This window comes from Strix aluco, chromosome 4 (assembly GCF_031877795.1).
Source record: "Strix aluco isolate bStrAlu1 chromosome 4, bStrAlu1.hap1, whole genome shotgun sequence".
Classification (NCBI taxonomy): domain Eukaryota; kingdom Metazoa; phylum Chordata; class Aves; order Strigiformes; family Strigidae; genus Strix; species Strix aluco.
This window is the reverse complement of record NC_133934.1, coordinates 79,523,494-79,540,323: the sequence shown is the minus strand read 5'-3', so window position 1 is coordinate 79,540,323 and position 16,830 is coordinate 79,523,494. Positions and strand designations below refer to the sequence as shown.

General features: G+C 38.4%; 1 protein-coding gene across 5 annotated transcripts in view; it reads right to left on the bottom strand.

Moving 5' to 3' along the window:
• The window catches only part of GAB1 (GRB2 associated binding protein 1), a 101,056-nt gene that overhangs the window by 18,617 nt on the left and 65,609 nt on the right, over positions 1-16,830 (bottom strand). For 3 of the 5 annotated variants that reach the window (XM_074823733.1, XM_074823735.1, XM_074823732.1), the window contains exons 3-6: positions 13,590-13,803; positions 5,816-6,420; positions 3,566-3,651; positions 3,057-3,360 (exon numbers count right to left, since the gene is read on the bottom strand). In XM_074823733.1, coding sequence (XP_074679834.1) covers positions 3,057-3,360; positions 3,566-3,651; positions 5,816-6,420; positions 13,590-13,803 — 1,209 coding nt within the window. Of the gene's footprint in view, positions 1-3,056; positions 3,361-3,565; positions 3,652-5,815; positions 6,421-10,325; positions 10,407-13,589; positions 13,804-16,830 lie in introns of all 5 variants that reach the window. The other 2 variants (XM_074823730.1, XM_074823734.1) reach the window with 1 other exon arrangement.

Sequence of the window (16,830 nt, the reverse complement as noted above, 5' to 3'; positions counted from 1 at the left end):
GGCAGTGCAAACACTATTGTTGCAGCCATCTGTAACCAATAAAAAAAGATAGAGCTGCTTCTTCAGAGAGAAGATGAGATGGGCACTCATATAACTGAAGGCCTTATCACCAACACGTCTGATCTCTGCAATAATACCATCTTTTAGAGAAGCAGCAGTGGTTTTCAACAGAAATTCTTGAACCAATGGCACACTAAAAAACCCACAACATTTAAAATAGTAATAACCAGAAGGTAACTATTTTATGTACCATTTCCTCCCTTTCTGTGTCTGTCAAATTTTATTGAACATACTGCCCAAACTGATACTTCCTATGCGCTAATTTGTAGCAGACCATTGTAGTACATTTATATTAGCAGAAATAACCTGATAATAGAAGTTGCTACAAGAACTTGAAAGCTCAAAAGGCAACATAGCAGAATATAAAGCACACACTTGTTTTAGTTAGGTAAGAGTCCGCTAAAGCAAGAGTTCTATCATATCTTAATTCAAAAACAACTGCAGTTTTGTTTTCCCAAAGGTATTTCTGGAAGGAGCTATTTGCATCGAGAGCTCAACTACTGAAATGGGAATATATTACCATCCTGATGTGTCATCGTATCTGCTCTTCACAACAATGGAAGACTCGCAGCAGTGCGCTTGATAAACTTTGTGAAGATCTTGAGCTACCAAGAATAGTAATGATTCTGATTTATCACTGAGGGCTTTATCTTAGTAACACACACACACTGGCTCACTCAAATGTTTTTTTGAACCATAAGCATTTACTATACAATATTTACTTTTGGGGACAGTTTTACTTCATAATTACTTTATCTTCTAAATTATATTAAATAATCATATTCTTTTACAGCTCCTAAAAGTCTACAAACAAAAAATACAGCCAGTCAATCTACACTCATTAAGAGGCATGCCAGTACATCTAAAAATCCTTTTCCTGATATTAGCTAGGTCTTTCTAGCTGTAAAGCATTTGAAGACAAGAGCAAAGCAGGAGTCTTACATGTCATTTCTAGAAGGCAAAACACTAATTCAGTCACAAGAGGAGATGCAAGAGCAACAATGCTGCCCCAGCAGACATCTGTGTGACTGATTTGCACTGCCAACAGCAAAAGTGAGAAGCTTTTCAACATCAAAACTTACTACTTTTGAAGGTCAAACACTTTATCAGTAAAATACACAAACTGGCCAGTCAGGGAAAATATTTTAAAGCAGTTCAGTGCTTATTTTGAGAATATTTTCCAGTATCAGCTTTCATCAATCTGTTACTGTCCAGTATTTCTTAAGAACTAAACAAAACTACTGTCTAGTAACACAGAAACAACTAGACATAGCAGAGAGCCAAGGTCTTGAAAAAGGCCATGCCTCGTTTTCTGAAGATGGACAGCCAGAATGAGACATGGTACTTCCCATTTCACACTGAGATCATCTAGATCAAAATGATATTATCTACTTCGCTTAATTACAGGCTGTTTTCACTTAGGGTAAAAATACTAATTTAAAGGTTTAGTTAGCAAATATTTTGGATCATCTGAATATTTGACATCGAGTTTTCCCCAGAATGAAGTCAGCCATTCTCAATGTAAACAAGTAATTTTTCAAGCACATAGTTTAAAAATAGCAATTACTCGAATACAAAATAGTGCAGACATTTCACCTAACATTCTTTAGTTCCCACTTCTACAAGAAAGTTAGTTATTTTGTCTAAAAAACTGCATAGTAGGGAAGTAAGTTCCTTAAGTATTTACCTCTATTTCTGATAGGCTGGCTGACAAAACATTTTAGATTAACTGGAAAATCTAAGCTATTTATTAGTGATTCTCTATACAAGTACCTCTTATAGACACCACAACAGTAGCATCTTCTTTGTTTCTTAAGAACACCGGTCACCCAAATAATCCTTATTTTAAGGAAGAATAAACCCAGTACACACCAGATTCAAGAGATTCATTTTTTCTGGATAGCTTTGAAGGGGCCCTCTAGAATTTCAGGGTTTTTTTTCAATTTTGTCCTCGAAGTTGTTGCAGTTTCCTCAGACTCCTAAAACAGACATCTTCCTCACATTCAGCAGTTTAAAATGTTTCCACATAAAGCTAGTTTTCCTTTTGCTTTATGACTGTTTATTCTACCACATATAAAGGTAAGGAAATTTTCACCTACTACAGTTTATACAAATTTCCATATAAGCATGGCACCCAGCTCCTGTGATAAAACAAACGTATCTTAAGAGCTGGCTTGAATTAGCAGTTTCCTCCTTCCATTTGGATCCCAAGGAAAATATATATGGTAGTTTCACAGCCCACATGTTAAACATCTTCCCATGACTGCCCCATGTGGCTCCTAACACTTAAGTATTAAGCAGCTCAAACATCAAATGGTTTTCATCGTTTTTACAGACTGAAATGAGGACTTAATGTTACCTACTTAGTAGTAAACACTGTTTCTTCTATCTAATTCTTCCTTCATTTGAACACATTTGTAAGCATTATTCTGTGTAGGAATTTGTAAGACCATTGTATACTTTTGGGAAGGACTAAAAAGCAGCACAATATACAACTCATTCTTGTAACAATTCATTTTCTCTAACAATGTTTATATCAAAAGTAAATACCTAAAATAGTTAAATAAGTTATTTTTAACTTTTATTTCATCCAATGAAAATGTGTACTGCTCCTCTACCAAGCACTGTTATGGCTATGAATTTGTATTCTCTCCAATGCCTTGTGTGCACTCTCTCCATCACAAGTCTGCTAGTTGCCTTCTATGTATAAGGATTCAAACTCACACTTCTGACTGTTAGCAATTCTGTGTCATTTTTTTCATGAATAACTACAGCAATAAAATTTAAACCTGTGCTTGTATTTGGCATTGTTATTGTGATGTTTTAATACGGTTAAAAATAATCCCAGGATTCCTTTTTGCTATCACTATCTCATAGGATAGTAAAATATTTTGTTAGAATTTCTAAAAATATAATTTTCCACTAATCAGAAGTTGGGAGAGCTAAGTTATTTTCTTAAATGGTAAAAATCAACTTCTATTGGACATTTTCCTCACCTTTTCTGTCTGGTTTGAGGTTCCGATCCACTGGCGGTGGCTCACATTCTGCAACAGGTACTGACCGTCTGGGAGGGGTCTTTGGACTGGACCTGAAACCCATGTGAGCAGGAGGAGGGACTTGCTTTCCAAATAATGGAAAATCAAACGTGCCTGGTGTCATTGGTACATAGTTTGTTTCCTGGATGGGTTCAGTGAAGCTGCTGGAATGCTGTCGTGGAGGAGAGTTGGGATTCATTGGGACATAATTTTCATCTAGTTCTTCACTTGAAACACTTCCCACTGTCAACATGCTTCTGTTTTTCTAGAATTAACATATATTTCCTTTAACAAAATAAGTTATGCAATCAGCTGTGAATCATATGAGTTTTTTTAACCTAATCTACTCAGATTAATATATTCTACTGAAAGAGAAAAATCACAAACACTGTACAGCTTGCTTTTTTACATGGGAACAAAGCATTCAAGCACAGTCACTGTCGTCTCTCATCAGATCAAGTCATACTTACAAAGTGGTTATGGAAGCCCTCCAATGAATTAGATCTGTCATTCGGAAACGTTCGTGGAATATCATAACAGTCTTGAGAACTAATTTCTAAAGAAACAAGAAGAGAAAGCAGCTATTTATCATCCCTGCTCCTGTCACTTGGCACCAAGCATCCAGAGTCTGTTGTTATTTATGTCTGCTTCTGAGAGCATACAAACACACCTCCCTGAAGCTGTGGCCCATAGATTTTATCTATATACTTGAGAGGACTATGTTCACAAACAAACTTAGCACTCATCAGTCACAACCTGAGGCTCTTATAGTGGCAGTTTTCCATGGTAAGAAAAAGAAATTTTTCCTTTTAAAGAGGCAGCAAAGTCTTCCTTTCAAATAGGCAGGTGTAAGAGTTTAGTGTAAGAGTGGGTTTTGAGATACGGGGCCCTCATGAAAAACCTATTCTAAAATAAACAAACAGCTGATGTAATTTAGAGTCTGGAGAAAGGTCTTCTGACTGAACACCCTTCCCTTGGGAAGTGCTGATTCAGCAGGATTCAATCTGTTGCTCTCAGCTCCCCAGTGCGATCTCTGGGGGCCTTCAGTTTGAACAAACTGCTACAGAACCAAAGAGCTCTCCATTTTTAGGGTCCTGGCTCTTGGTAGTCTGCAGTAAGAAGGTCCTCAGCTTCACGGATGCTTCTCTGGTGGACAGGGGTGTTTGTGAGACATCTGGCTCCCGTGACCCATGTCCTGCTCACCCATGCAGGCGACAGGCGTGCCCCCTCCTCCTGATGCCAAGACAGAAACTGCGGGCAAACTCTGGGTTTTATCCCCGCCTTGCCCTGAAAAAAAGCTCCGTAGTTTTTTTTGAGATTTCCACCTCAGAGGAAAAAAACCACTCCTGATATTAAACACCAAATTAAAACAGTATTTTCAGAAAGGCTACTTTTCCTGAGGCTGACAATCTCAGCTTTAGTGAAGGAGTACTCACTTATAAACTTAGCAAAATGAGAGAAGATAAGCAAAGTGAAGCAAACAAGAGTCTTGCAGAGCGTTACTTCATAATTTTAAAACACTAACAACCACCAATATTATTATGCTTAGCCTACAAAATGAAGGACAAACAGGGTAATATTATCTGAGCGCCTGTATGATCACACTCATTCTGTATATTGCCTCCCTTAAAAGTCCTGTTTCCATTCCCTTCCTTATTTCAGCCTCCCATCCTGTACCTAGCCCAACTCAAATAATTCTCTTTTAAAATCCTCTCTAACATTAGCATCAACTCTAACCAGTTTAAAATTTCACTTTAAACATAACACTGTAATGCCCGCCTGTCTCAGGATCCTGAAAAAAAAAAATGAAACTCTTAGCCCAAGAATGGTTAACAAGATTAGAACAACTGTTCTCTGTAACAATAAATATCAGCTTCTCAATCTCTACCTTGCGCTGCATTTCTTGATTTTAAATCTGAGAGAATAAGAACAGGAACAAAAAAACAGGCAGAAAAAACCCCAAGAAACACCAAATTCTTTGAGTAAAAGTAGCTCCACCAGATTTGCTAGGACTTGAAATAGACCCAAGCTGCTAAAGGAAAAAACAGTAAAAAAAATGCACTAGCACATCTGGAATACCAACATTTAGGTGACTATAAGGACAACTTTAATTTTACTTAAAAACTGCAGTATGCGTATCTATCATAAGGAGAGAAATAAAGGCTGGGGCAACAACGACCAGATCAGGGGTGACCTCAAAGCTCTGGGTATACACCAAGTCCCAATGACCTTCATGAAACACTTTCCAGCTTCTGCAGATTTGGACCACTATACGCTAAACATTACTTTGGTTGTTTGGACAGACTGGTAATGACAGTATTGAACTGTCATTTTTTTATATATATAAAAAATAAGCTATGTGAGCTTATTAGCAAAAAAACAGATGATTAGTTCTTCCCTGATGTTTTCTAAAGACGAGTAACTATCAATATTTTTAGCTAAGACTGAATGCTACAGTGCAATATGCATCCCTTATCGATGTTCTGTGCTTTGCTGTTTCAATGGTTTCCTTTAACAATCTTCACTTTTTCCTTTCTTACGTATTTTACGCATTGTGACCAGCCTGCTTTATGAAGGCCTACACGCTTGTTTTTAAAGGCTAGAAACGCCCCTCATATCATTCAGTCCATTCGTATCATTCATATCACATCATTCATCACAAGATTACATCATTCAACACAAAAGTTCTCGAAGAGCAGGATAAAACATGGAATACTAACCTTTACGAAAGATATTCAAATCTACAGTTGAAATGGTATTACTGCGTGAGGGTGGCATTCCTGCTGTAGGGATGCAATAACTAGTATCAGTGTCTGAAGCAGTGCGACTAATGCTACATGTTTCCACAGGTGATCGATCTGCAGCATGGTGAGGTTTCGGTGGACGAGGAGGAGGAATATCTGGAATAGTCTCCAGTTTTGAAGTCTGAGACAACGTTCCCTCTGGAAAAGTTCGTGGAATCTGGTAAGTACCTCCAGGTGTGGGGGGAATGTCATAGCTAATAGAGATGTGTCTCATCTGTGCGTCTAATGAAGATACTGCTGATGGGGTATTGAAAACATGTTGCTCTCCTTCTGCATCAGTCCCAGATGGAGATGCTGCCTTCGGTAAAACATCCTGCGAGTAACTCCGAGGCAAGTTATAAAGGCTGCAGTCTGCCAGTGTCAGTCCAGTACGAGAAGGCGGAGAGTCATAGACACCTTGCTGCTGAAAAAAGCCATTCACAGCATGCTTGCTCGCTGATGGAGCAGGATTTTTGTGGGAGGGCACGTTATCATTGCAGTCTGTTTCAGAAGAGCTGGATTTTGCCGAGTCAGCATGAGATCTACACATAAGATGATAAGATTGAAATGTTGATGAACATATACACAAGCATTACAAATAATAAACAAAATATTTAAAATGTAAACAACTAAAAAGTCTACCAGTCTCTTCCAATTTTTTTTTTTTTTAAATGAAATGCAGGAACTCAATTATTAAACAAATGGTAGTACATAAGAAATATCCTAAGTAACTACATACATACAAATCCATGCATGTCAAACAGATAACACAAAGGGGGAGCTTCAGCAGCAGCTAAACAACAAGTTGATGTTTCACAAAGCAAGTGATTTCCACCACATTGACTTGGAGCAGAGTTTGTTTGGGGACTGGAAATATTTTTATTTTTTTTTAAACCCATGCTGCAAACCAACAGCACTTTAACAGCACTGTTAAAGGTAAAAATAATACACTCAATCCTTGGGTTTACAAGTACTTGCTAGTTCTAATCAGTATGAAAAAAACATTAGAGGAAAAAAATGTGACTGATTGTAACACCCTTAAGTGCATGCCTAAAGTTATCTACTGACCATATAAAACTGGTTTGAAATACATAAGGAGAAAGAAATAACAGATAAGAACAGAAATAGGAGGAAGATAGCATGCTCTCTGGGGGAAAAAAAAAAAAAATCCATAGGATGTATCTGCAACAGAGTGCTTTTGTCTTGAATGCAAGTTAAGGCAGCGTTGTTAGATAAAACTGCACAGTATTTTAACTTTGATTTCTTTGGAACTTCCATCTTTTCTGAGAATAGCACTCATTAATACTAGTACTAACTGGTACCAGTAAACTTACATGAAAAGTAAACACATTGCAACCTTTTTTTTTTTTTTTGGGGGGGTAAGCCTCCCCAGTTACCTTGCTCCAGGCAGAGAAATTCTGTTATCAGTCTGACTCCTTGCTTACATGAAAGTCAAGACAGTGGCAAAATACTAACACAGGTGGAGTTAATGCCATCCACTCTTTGATCAATCATTCCATGATATCTCCTCTTACCACAGTACCATACCATTGTGTTAATTTATACATATGTATGTAAATATTTCAGCATGCATGTGTATCAATGAATAGCTGCTATACTACTCTTACTAATCTCTATTAAGCAACTGGATCATGCAGTTTACAAAACTTCTGAGGAATAAAATACATAAAAATCAACAGCATGACTACCACAAGAAGCATTTTAAGAGGCTTTCTACATCAAAGTGATCACAACCAGAAGTTATTGTTCAAATTTCAACTTGTCACTTAGATCACACAAAACTTTCTTTCTTAAGGGACAGCTGGATTTATCTCCTGGGGTTCTGGTAACCTGAGGAGAAAGGAATCCAGTTTAGCTATTCACTTAGGTTTCCTCCGCAGTCATTGGTGAAAGAGACTGTGTGAAACACAATCTGTTCTTCTTAGATATCCATCTAAACCCGATGAATCACTCCCGAAGTGCCTCTCTGCCAGCTATCAAGGGAACTGATGTGATTAGCTTAGACTGGACATCTGCAGTCAAGAAAAATGTTATTCACCTATCCAACTTGTTTTTGTTCTGTTCAATAGCAGAGATACAATCTTCCATCTGTCCGAGCAGCTTATGAGAGTTCTCCAGCCTTAATTATATCACCTTATTCTATTAGCTTGTTCTTAGTTTTTCTGGTGTGAGTTTTTTTCATTAGAAAAACTATATTAGCTCTGGCTAGTATTTTAAACGTAGATTTAAGTTCTGTCTCACTGGTTGGAATTGGTTTCTAGGTGACTCTGAACATTAACCTGCATTTAGTTTAATAGACCCAAAAAAAGAGAAGATAATGTTCTCATTAAGTATTTACCCTTGGCACAACCAAGGAAGTGAAACTTCCTATATTCCTTACGATGCTGACCATCAAAAATGTATCTCTTGTTTGCTAAGTTTACTTCCTTTGCCTCAGAGCTTCAGAAACCACTGGAAGTTTAACACACTCGCAAAAAACAAAGCACGCAGAACTGAAGGAACGACATGAGGTTACAGTGCATGTTAAATTGTGAACATACTGTGTGACTAGTAACACTCGAGCTTAGCCCCTGTTGCAGCCCTTGCTCTTTACTTGAAGGATTCATTTAGTTCCTCACTTTCTAAACGCACTCTTCTAGTCCTGTGGTATTCATTCAGATCAAGGTCCCAGCAAGTGTCACGTGTATTTTACATGAGCAAGTATGGCAAGGATTGTGATCTGTATTTTATATGCTATAAAAATAAAGTGGGCAGTCTAGAGAAGCTGGACGCTTATAATCAACTGTGGAACCAAAATTATTAGTTCCAATTCACTAGGATATACTTTAAAATGAAAAAAAGCTACAGAAATAAAATATAAACACTACATTTATCTTACAAAAACATGCAAGAGTATAGAACCAAAGCTCAAAATGCAACAACAGCACATGTACGATGCCAGTGCTTAACGATTACCCATCATATGCAAGCAACAAATGCTATCATTTTTAAATTTAGGAGTTTTTCCTGGGTCTAACTGAATGCTGTTTCCTCTTTCTTGACCACAAGCGCTTGTGAAAACAGAAAACCTTCAAAAACCATGACATAAGGCAGCCAGGCCTGTCATTTGCTCAGCTGATGGCAACAACTTACATTTCTTGTTATAAGAGGGCATTTCTGATTTACTTCACGTTTTTAAAAGCAATCTTTTGGAATCAACTTCCTAGTCTATTGAAATAGATTTCAAAATATGAATGGGTTATAACCAGTCTGATTTTGTAAGACCAAAAGTTTGAAGACAGTCTGAAACACAGGCCAAGAAAGCAGTTTATGCCAAAACGAAGACAGGGAATTCAGCCTCTGAAGTTTAACTAGTTTTCAAAAGTCAGTATCAACCACTGATCATGATAAGAACAACATGTACAATTTTCAAAATCTACAAGGCATAGCTGATTCATGTTACCTCAAGGAAATTTAGGTTAGGACTAGCGTTCAGGAACAGACTTTACTCCCTCCTTTTTTTTTTTAAAAAAAAAAAAAAAAAAAAAAGGATTTCAGATGCAGGATGCTTGATGACTTCTACACTTAAAAGTTACCTGAAAATTTTTTTTCCCCCATGCACTTCAGAACAGCTCAACAAAAAAAATCAGTTGGCTTAAGTATTTCATTAACAATGGATTAAGGTAAGTATTAATGGCTTTTTACACCTCGGTTTAAAATAATGGCAAAGTTGGATATAACACAATGAAAACTCCTCACTATTTATAAACAGAGGATGACTGTGACATGAATGCAGTGTTATCACATGTGGGCATCACATATCTGCAAATTACGCTAAGTGGCCAAACTATTCCTTACTCAGTGCTAGGACTGGACACATCTTTCCACATTTCAAGAAGAGATAACTGTACAGCCTGCTAATCTACAGAGACCGGACATTAAAATGCACAGAGAAGAGGTTGGGATATTGAGGCAGAGGGAGCCCAATAAAAAGCCTGCCTCCACATACTAAAAACTACTTGCTGACAGAGACCCAGAAAAAAGTTTTTAAATCATTTTAGTTGAAGGGTAATCACGCCAATTTTGAATATGCTGTATTCGGTCTGGCCTGACCACTCATCCTTTTGAGCTGATTCTTTTTCCAGCTTCAGGAATCGATATGACTGATTAACAGAATACTGTGAACAAAGTAGCAGCAAAACTGCTCTTGTGTGCCAGCAATCTGGGACAGAAAAAGCAAGCCTAGTAAAAATGTGGATAGGTAAATAAATAAATAATAAACCAGCTTTACTTCCAGAAAATGGAAGTCAAAATTACATAGTTTTTCTGTTAAAACTCACAGAACACCATGCAAGACGCATCTCAAACAAACAGTATTTTCAGGCAAGTTAATGACTCTGTGATTAATTTCTCACACATGTTCCAAGAATGGCTACTGTTCACTCACTGCAGTGGAATCTTTTTACTTTCAAAATCTTCTAATAGCAGGTATTCCTGCCCTTCTTCTGAGAGAAAGGGTGACCCTTGGCTGGTTCATAAACATAGAAAAGATGAGGAAGACAGCATTTAGTATTTCAATATCCCTACTGAATGAGCCAGAACAATAAGGGGTTTGGAAACAGTCTTGGGTTGCATTTTCTTATTTAGGAGTCAAATATGAACATTAAATTCTTACTAAACGCTACAGATGAACAATGCTCTTTCTCAAGTCAACAGTGATCAGAGCATGAAACTATTAGACAAAATACAGCTCAATAATTACAGCTCGAAGTGCTGCATCCAAGATATTCTCAAACAGTATGTGGTGCGTTGCATGACACCATAATGAAGCATTTCAAAATTATTTGTTAGTCTTGAAACACCACAGTTCTTAAAAATTTCGAAGAGGCACCTGGGATACTTCCTCTGTGTTTCACAGTTACCCGCCTCACCTGGCAAAGAACCCCAAATCCTTAAAATAAAATTCAGTAGTTCCCAGATTATCTATAAAGCACCATGCAAAATTAAAACAGAAAATGTTCCCTCTGCATATTGGCAACTTTAAAGTCTAAAGGGAAAACATCATAGAAACAAACCATTCAAGTAACAATACCTGCCGATTTAATTACATCGATTAAGCTTTGCACTTTACACTAAGGAAAAAGATTGCATGGAATACACAGGTAAATTGTTCCAAGTCTGGATATTAATAGGAAATTAATGCAGCCATTTAATTTTTTCTTCACCTGTAAGGATGTGGATTGGGGTAGTGCATGGAGTGCCCTCTAATTGATCATCTTATTAACATGCTACACGGAGACACAAAGCTCTAATTCCGCAGGAAAAGGTCTATATCCTTTACACTCGGGCCCAAATCCAGCAGAATACCTACTGCACCAGACATGTAACATAAGCAGTCCTTTTAGGTGGAACTAGAGCTCCAGCATAACTATTATTCTGAATTTTCATTATTACAGTCTTCTTAATAAAAGGCGATAGCTATTTAGTGAATTTAAATATAATACTCTAAGCCCATATAATTTCCAAGAATCACAATGCCAATGTTTCACTGTCTTCAAATACTCCTATAAAAATGTCATTCATTTAAACATTCTCTACACTCCCAAAGATTTTGCTGAGTTCTTTCTCAGTTCCCTCATCATTTTATCTCCACTGGACCTTCTGCCTTGCCTACCACCCAAATACCTTCTCTCCTGTGTCACCAGTGTCTTCCTCAAGAAATTCTGCAGGCTATTCATAGACTCTGTACCTTGATGCATTTCATGCCCCCTTTTATGGTCTCCTCAGACTTTACTCCCTTTACTTAACCCACACATCACACAATGGTGGAAGTCAGGTCAGAAAGTCATTATATCTCAGTCTCAACCGTGATCACTAGTAAAAACAGGATTCATATGGTGGTGTTAGACCCTGTGTCCACCCCTCGCAGAGGCCAACAGGCACTCACATTTCTGATGAGCCACAATGCTGAAAAGAGAAGTCAAGATTTCTCTGCCAAGCCGTTCTGGAAGCAGTACCAAATTTTTTGATAGTTTCTGGCAGGAAGGGTGGCATACCTCTTGGGCACCATCAACTTCTAAACATCACTAAACATTGAAATCTTTAACACTGAGAAAGCAGACAGTGCATTTCCCCTTCTCTTGCAGGAGGCTCTGGGCATGCCATGCTGACCGTAACCTGCACATTCCATACTCTGGGGGAACTGTAGGCTCATTCCTCCGTTTTATAAGAAAGATTGTAAAGGGTGGTTACTTTTCTACCATGTAATCATCAGTAAACGGAGCAGGAAACTCCTCAGGCACAACAGAGCAAGATAAAAATGCCAAGGGAGCGGAGAGCACATGGCACAGGTAAAACTGGCAGAGCATCAAGGGGTTGATGAAGAAGGCACCACCACTAAAAGGTATGGCCCTAAGGGAGTATGCAAAATACTCATGAAAACACTTTCAAAGGAAGCTTTTCTCAGCCTTCCATGTACTTGTCTGCAATCACAAAAAGAATATGACGTTTTGTTTATTTTTCTGGAAATACCCCTGCAGATTTTATTTTGAATTACCGCAGAAAAGAAGCTTGCCAGAGAGATTTATAAGATTCTCCCACAGAATACTCAAGGTTGGAAGGGACCTCTGGAGATTATCTGGTCCAGCTCTTCCAATAACTCTGAGCAAACCCAACTTCAAAGTCAGGGGAGGCTCCTTAGGAGCTTGTCCAGTCAAGTTCGGTTGTTTGTGGTTGTTTTTGTTGTGTTTTTTAATTTTTTTAAATCTCAGAGGACAGAGAATCCACTAAGTCCCTGGGCAGCCTGCTCCAAGGGATGGCCACTGTGATACATTCTGAAAAACCATAGTGATATTTCCCGAGGAGCTCCCATAAACATCATATCCTCCTATGCAGGAGGAGCTGTACATCTATTTAAGTTACAAGTAGCAGTTGGAGAAATCAATATACATTTAATTCGGTAGAAGTTCTCAATTATTTCCTTAAAATTTCCTATTGCACACTTCTCTGGAGAACTGATTGTGTGGGTACTCTTTATTCAGTAAGAATTAAGGCTTATTTGAGGTTGTTTTTAAACATCTGTTATTTGGAAAAAGTTAAAATTCAGGATACAGAAACTGAGTGATTTAAGTCTCCTGCACTCTTAGTTATCATAAAATAATTACCTTTTACTCTTGCTTGAGAGTCTGAACCATGATAGTAATAGTCAACAAATACCATTCAAGGATTCTATATTCAGTGATGTGGTAACCTGGCAGGTAATAATAAATATTAGCATGTTTTACTGAGTCCCTTCCATGCAAGCTTTATAACTGGCAAAACCGGAGCACCAAATAACCAGAGAGGAGAAAAGCTAAATTTCTCCATTTTTTTCTAGTCCTAGACAGGAATAAACACACGAAATTGTGGCTAAAGAAAGGGTATTTCTCTGCTCTGTGCCATGCATCACTCCAAGCTACAATGAAATGCTTGGATCACTGCATTTATCTGATACTTCACATTGGCAACTGCTGTCCATGCTTTTGAAGAACGCAATATGGGTGTAGCGCTGATCAAACAACTTACTATTGCTGCAAAAATTCAAGCATAGAAAGAAAATCAGATTACGTACATCCAAACGTTCAATGACTCTGCAATAAAAAAAAGTACTTTTAGCACAAACATTCTTGGCCTGTAATACAAATAAGCGTTATTAAGAAAAACTGTCACTTACCTCATAGGTTCAGGTTTTTTACTTTGACAGTTTATTAGCAGTAGGTAGTCTTGAGGATCTTCTTGACCAGAGGAAGACTCCAGTGGGGGGATGTTAATAAGCTGATAAGGAGGAGGTAGGGAAGATTCTGCTTGCATGGAAGGTGGTGAAGTGTTGATGGGCAAGGGTAACTCAGCAGATGGCTGTAAAGAACTGACTGGTGGCTTCACAGCATCTGCAAACATAGAAGCAAAGCATTCTTTTTACAAGGACAAAATAGTCTTACAATACTACCAAAAAATTTATTAACAGAGGATGAGAAGAGTCAGGGGTTTTAACTCAAAATTTTAAAATCAGTGGACATTAGAATATCTGGATATTAACACTTGTTTCAGAGTATTTCTATATGAAATTTTATAATGTCTTTGTATTTTTTCAAACTGTAATCAATTTCTTAAGCATGCCTTGGAAACAGAGGTTATGCCTTATTTAATGACTTATTTAACCTGTTTTCTGGTCACAGAAAGAACAAAGATGCTGACAGCTGCAGTAAGACAGCTAAGAACACAAATCTGTTGTTTTCATCAAGAGCAAAGGCCCATAGGTTATTACTTGAATATGGTAACCTGAGTCAGCACTTGCATGTATTCATCCCTTTTTAACCAAGGTCACTTCGACATTTGAGATTAGTCACCAGTCAAGAACTGGCCCCTCTCAATATCTGAAAAGCAACAGGAAAAACACTGCCTGTGCAATGGAAGATTCCTTAACGACCATAAAAATAATGCAGTGCTACAACAGGTACCATGTTCCACTAAGCCCCCTCATTACATACCCCAACTTCTTTTAGTGCAATAAATGAGGTAGGTGTGGCTTGTTGTTATTGTTCAGACGGGGTTTTTTGGAGGGGAAAGAGGTGGTGCTGTGGGGCGTTTTTTTAAATAACCTTGTCTTTATAATTCTTATCCACTTCCCATTCATGTATATTCTATACTAACTTTTTTCCTTTCAAATCCATGTATCCTGACTATTAAATTATCTGGGAGACTGGAAAATATTGACACTGTCAAACATTAAACGATCATTTAACTTTTTCATTGTTTTAATGACACATTGACTAAGAACAACATAATTAACCAAATTGTTCCTCAATTATCAAGGCTCCCTTGTACTTGCAACTCATCGGACATTCCAACTTGCACATCCCAGGAATGGACGCTGATTATTAGCATTGTTTAAATGAACATATTATTATCCAGTGCAGACTGCTCCTGTTAGGCTTACAGGCCAGTAAAAGTAACTTACTCGAGCTTCTACTTCCCAGCACTATCCTGGGAAGAACAGATGAGCAGACCAGAACGGAGCCCTCCTGCTTCCAGTTCTGTGTACACTAGGTACAAGTGATTTAGACGTGGAAATAGGAACAACAGTACTTGCTTTGAACTCCCATGGCACTTACACAGGCTCACAAATTAAATCCCACCACACCCATGTGGGTGGAAGAAGTCTAGGTGTATGAAAATTCCTCAACTCAACCTACCTGAAAAGGTAGGATAACCTAAAAAAAAAAGTTTTTATACAAGGTTGTGCCTGACTTATCCATCAAACTAGTTAGCAGAACAAAGGCAAAACCAGACTGCACCCAGTGATCACACACACACACACAAATAAAATGCCTTCTTTATTACACGCTTAAGTATTAAAATATGAACAATTTTCTATCATATAGGAATTTCAAGAGCTTGAAGGAGCCTATTTGAGGCTCCTACTGATATTTCTTCATTCCCCTGATGTTGGGGTTCAATAGCAGGAACAGAGAGGTGCCTGAATAGACCTACCAGGCATATATTTCTTGCTCCTGGAAAAGATGTAGTCAGAGAAAGGACAAGTAGCTCTCTGTCCTATCCCCTCCAGAACTGAGGAATGCAAATAAATTTATACATGAGTAAGAGCAGAGAAGAAAGGTTTCCTGCCAGATACACTATCATACTTCAGTCACACTTACAGACAAGATCCTCAAGGGCTTCAGTGTACCACAATCCCCACCCCTGTTCCTTGTCCCTGACTACACACGACCTTCATGTCATCAGATCTGCTTGGTGCCAAGTTTACACAAGGGGAAAAAAGAAATCAAACAGGACATCCCTGCAGCTTCCAGGGAAGATGGGTGTGTCCATTAGACGACAGGTAGTCAGGAGAGCTCAACAGGTATACAGTAAGATGCATGCCTACGTGAGGCTGATGCATCTAAACAAACCATGCACTAGCATTCCCAGGAAGAGTAACCAGACTCAAGGGTAACTTTCCAGAGAAAAATAGAATCAAGAAGCTTGGAAGAGGACCAGTGTATCCACCAAGTTTGGAGAAAGAGTTACTTCCCTGGTGGAGTAAGAAAAAAGTGCGTGTGCGTGTGAGAGAAAGAAAAAGAAGTTAAAGGCTGTCTATAAATTGTAACTGGTGAAAAGAGACAAGGTGGTGAAAAACATTGGGCTGAATATACTGGCTCAGACCTCTAGTCTCTGAAGCCCACAATGCCACCTCTGATGGTGGCCTGCTGCAGACAGACTGAGCACAAGCAGCAAGGCAAGCGTGCCATACTGCCCCAGCTTCTGAGGCCCTACAGCTTCAGGGCACCCCAGTCCAGAGGCTGCATCCACAGTCTATGCTGACCAGCCTCTGACAAACTTTTATCTGGATTTGTCCTACCTCTTTTGAGTACATTTTACCTTTTTGACTTCTACTACCATCCTGTGGCAGGCAGCTCCACACCTTACTATGTATGGCACGAAAAAAACCACTTCCTTTTATTTTAAACCTGCTGCCTGATAGTTCCACTTGATATTCTTCAGCTCCCATCTTCAGAGAAACAGTGAACAATTGCCTCCTATTCACAGCCCCCATTCCCAACTTTACACAACTCTGTCACAGCTTTAGAGTTGGTGCTGCTTAATTTTTCTTGGCACAGAAGCCATTTCAGTGCAGATCTGGTTTCCCTTCACCCTCACCTTTCCTAGCTCTACTAATTCCTTCCTGAGAAGGGAAACTAACTGTTGCATAAGATGCGTAAAAAAGTCTGGGACACACTGATTTACAAAGACATAACAATAATTCATTCTGTTCCTATCCTAAGCATTTACCTTGCGACTGAGTATTAAAGGTGACACTGTCCAACCTTCCATTAGGTTCATGATCTCTTCTCTGAGCAAGGATTTGGAGCCCATTAATGTCAATGGATTGTTAGGGATACCTTCCTTGTGATGAG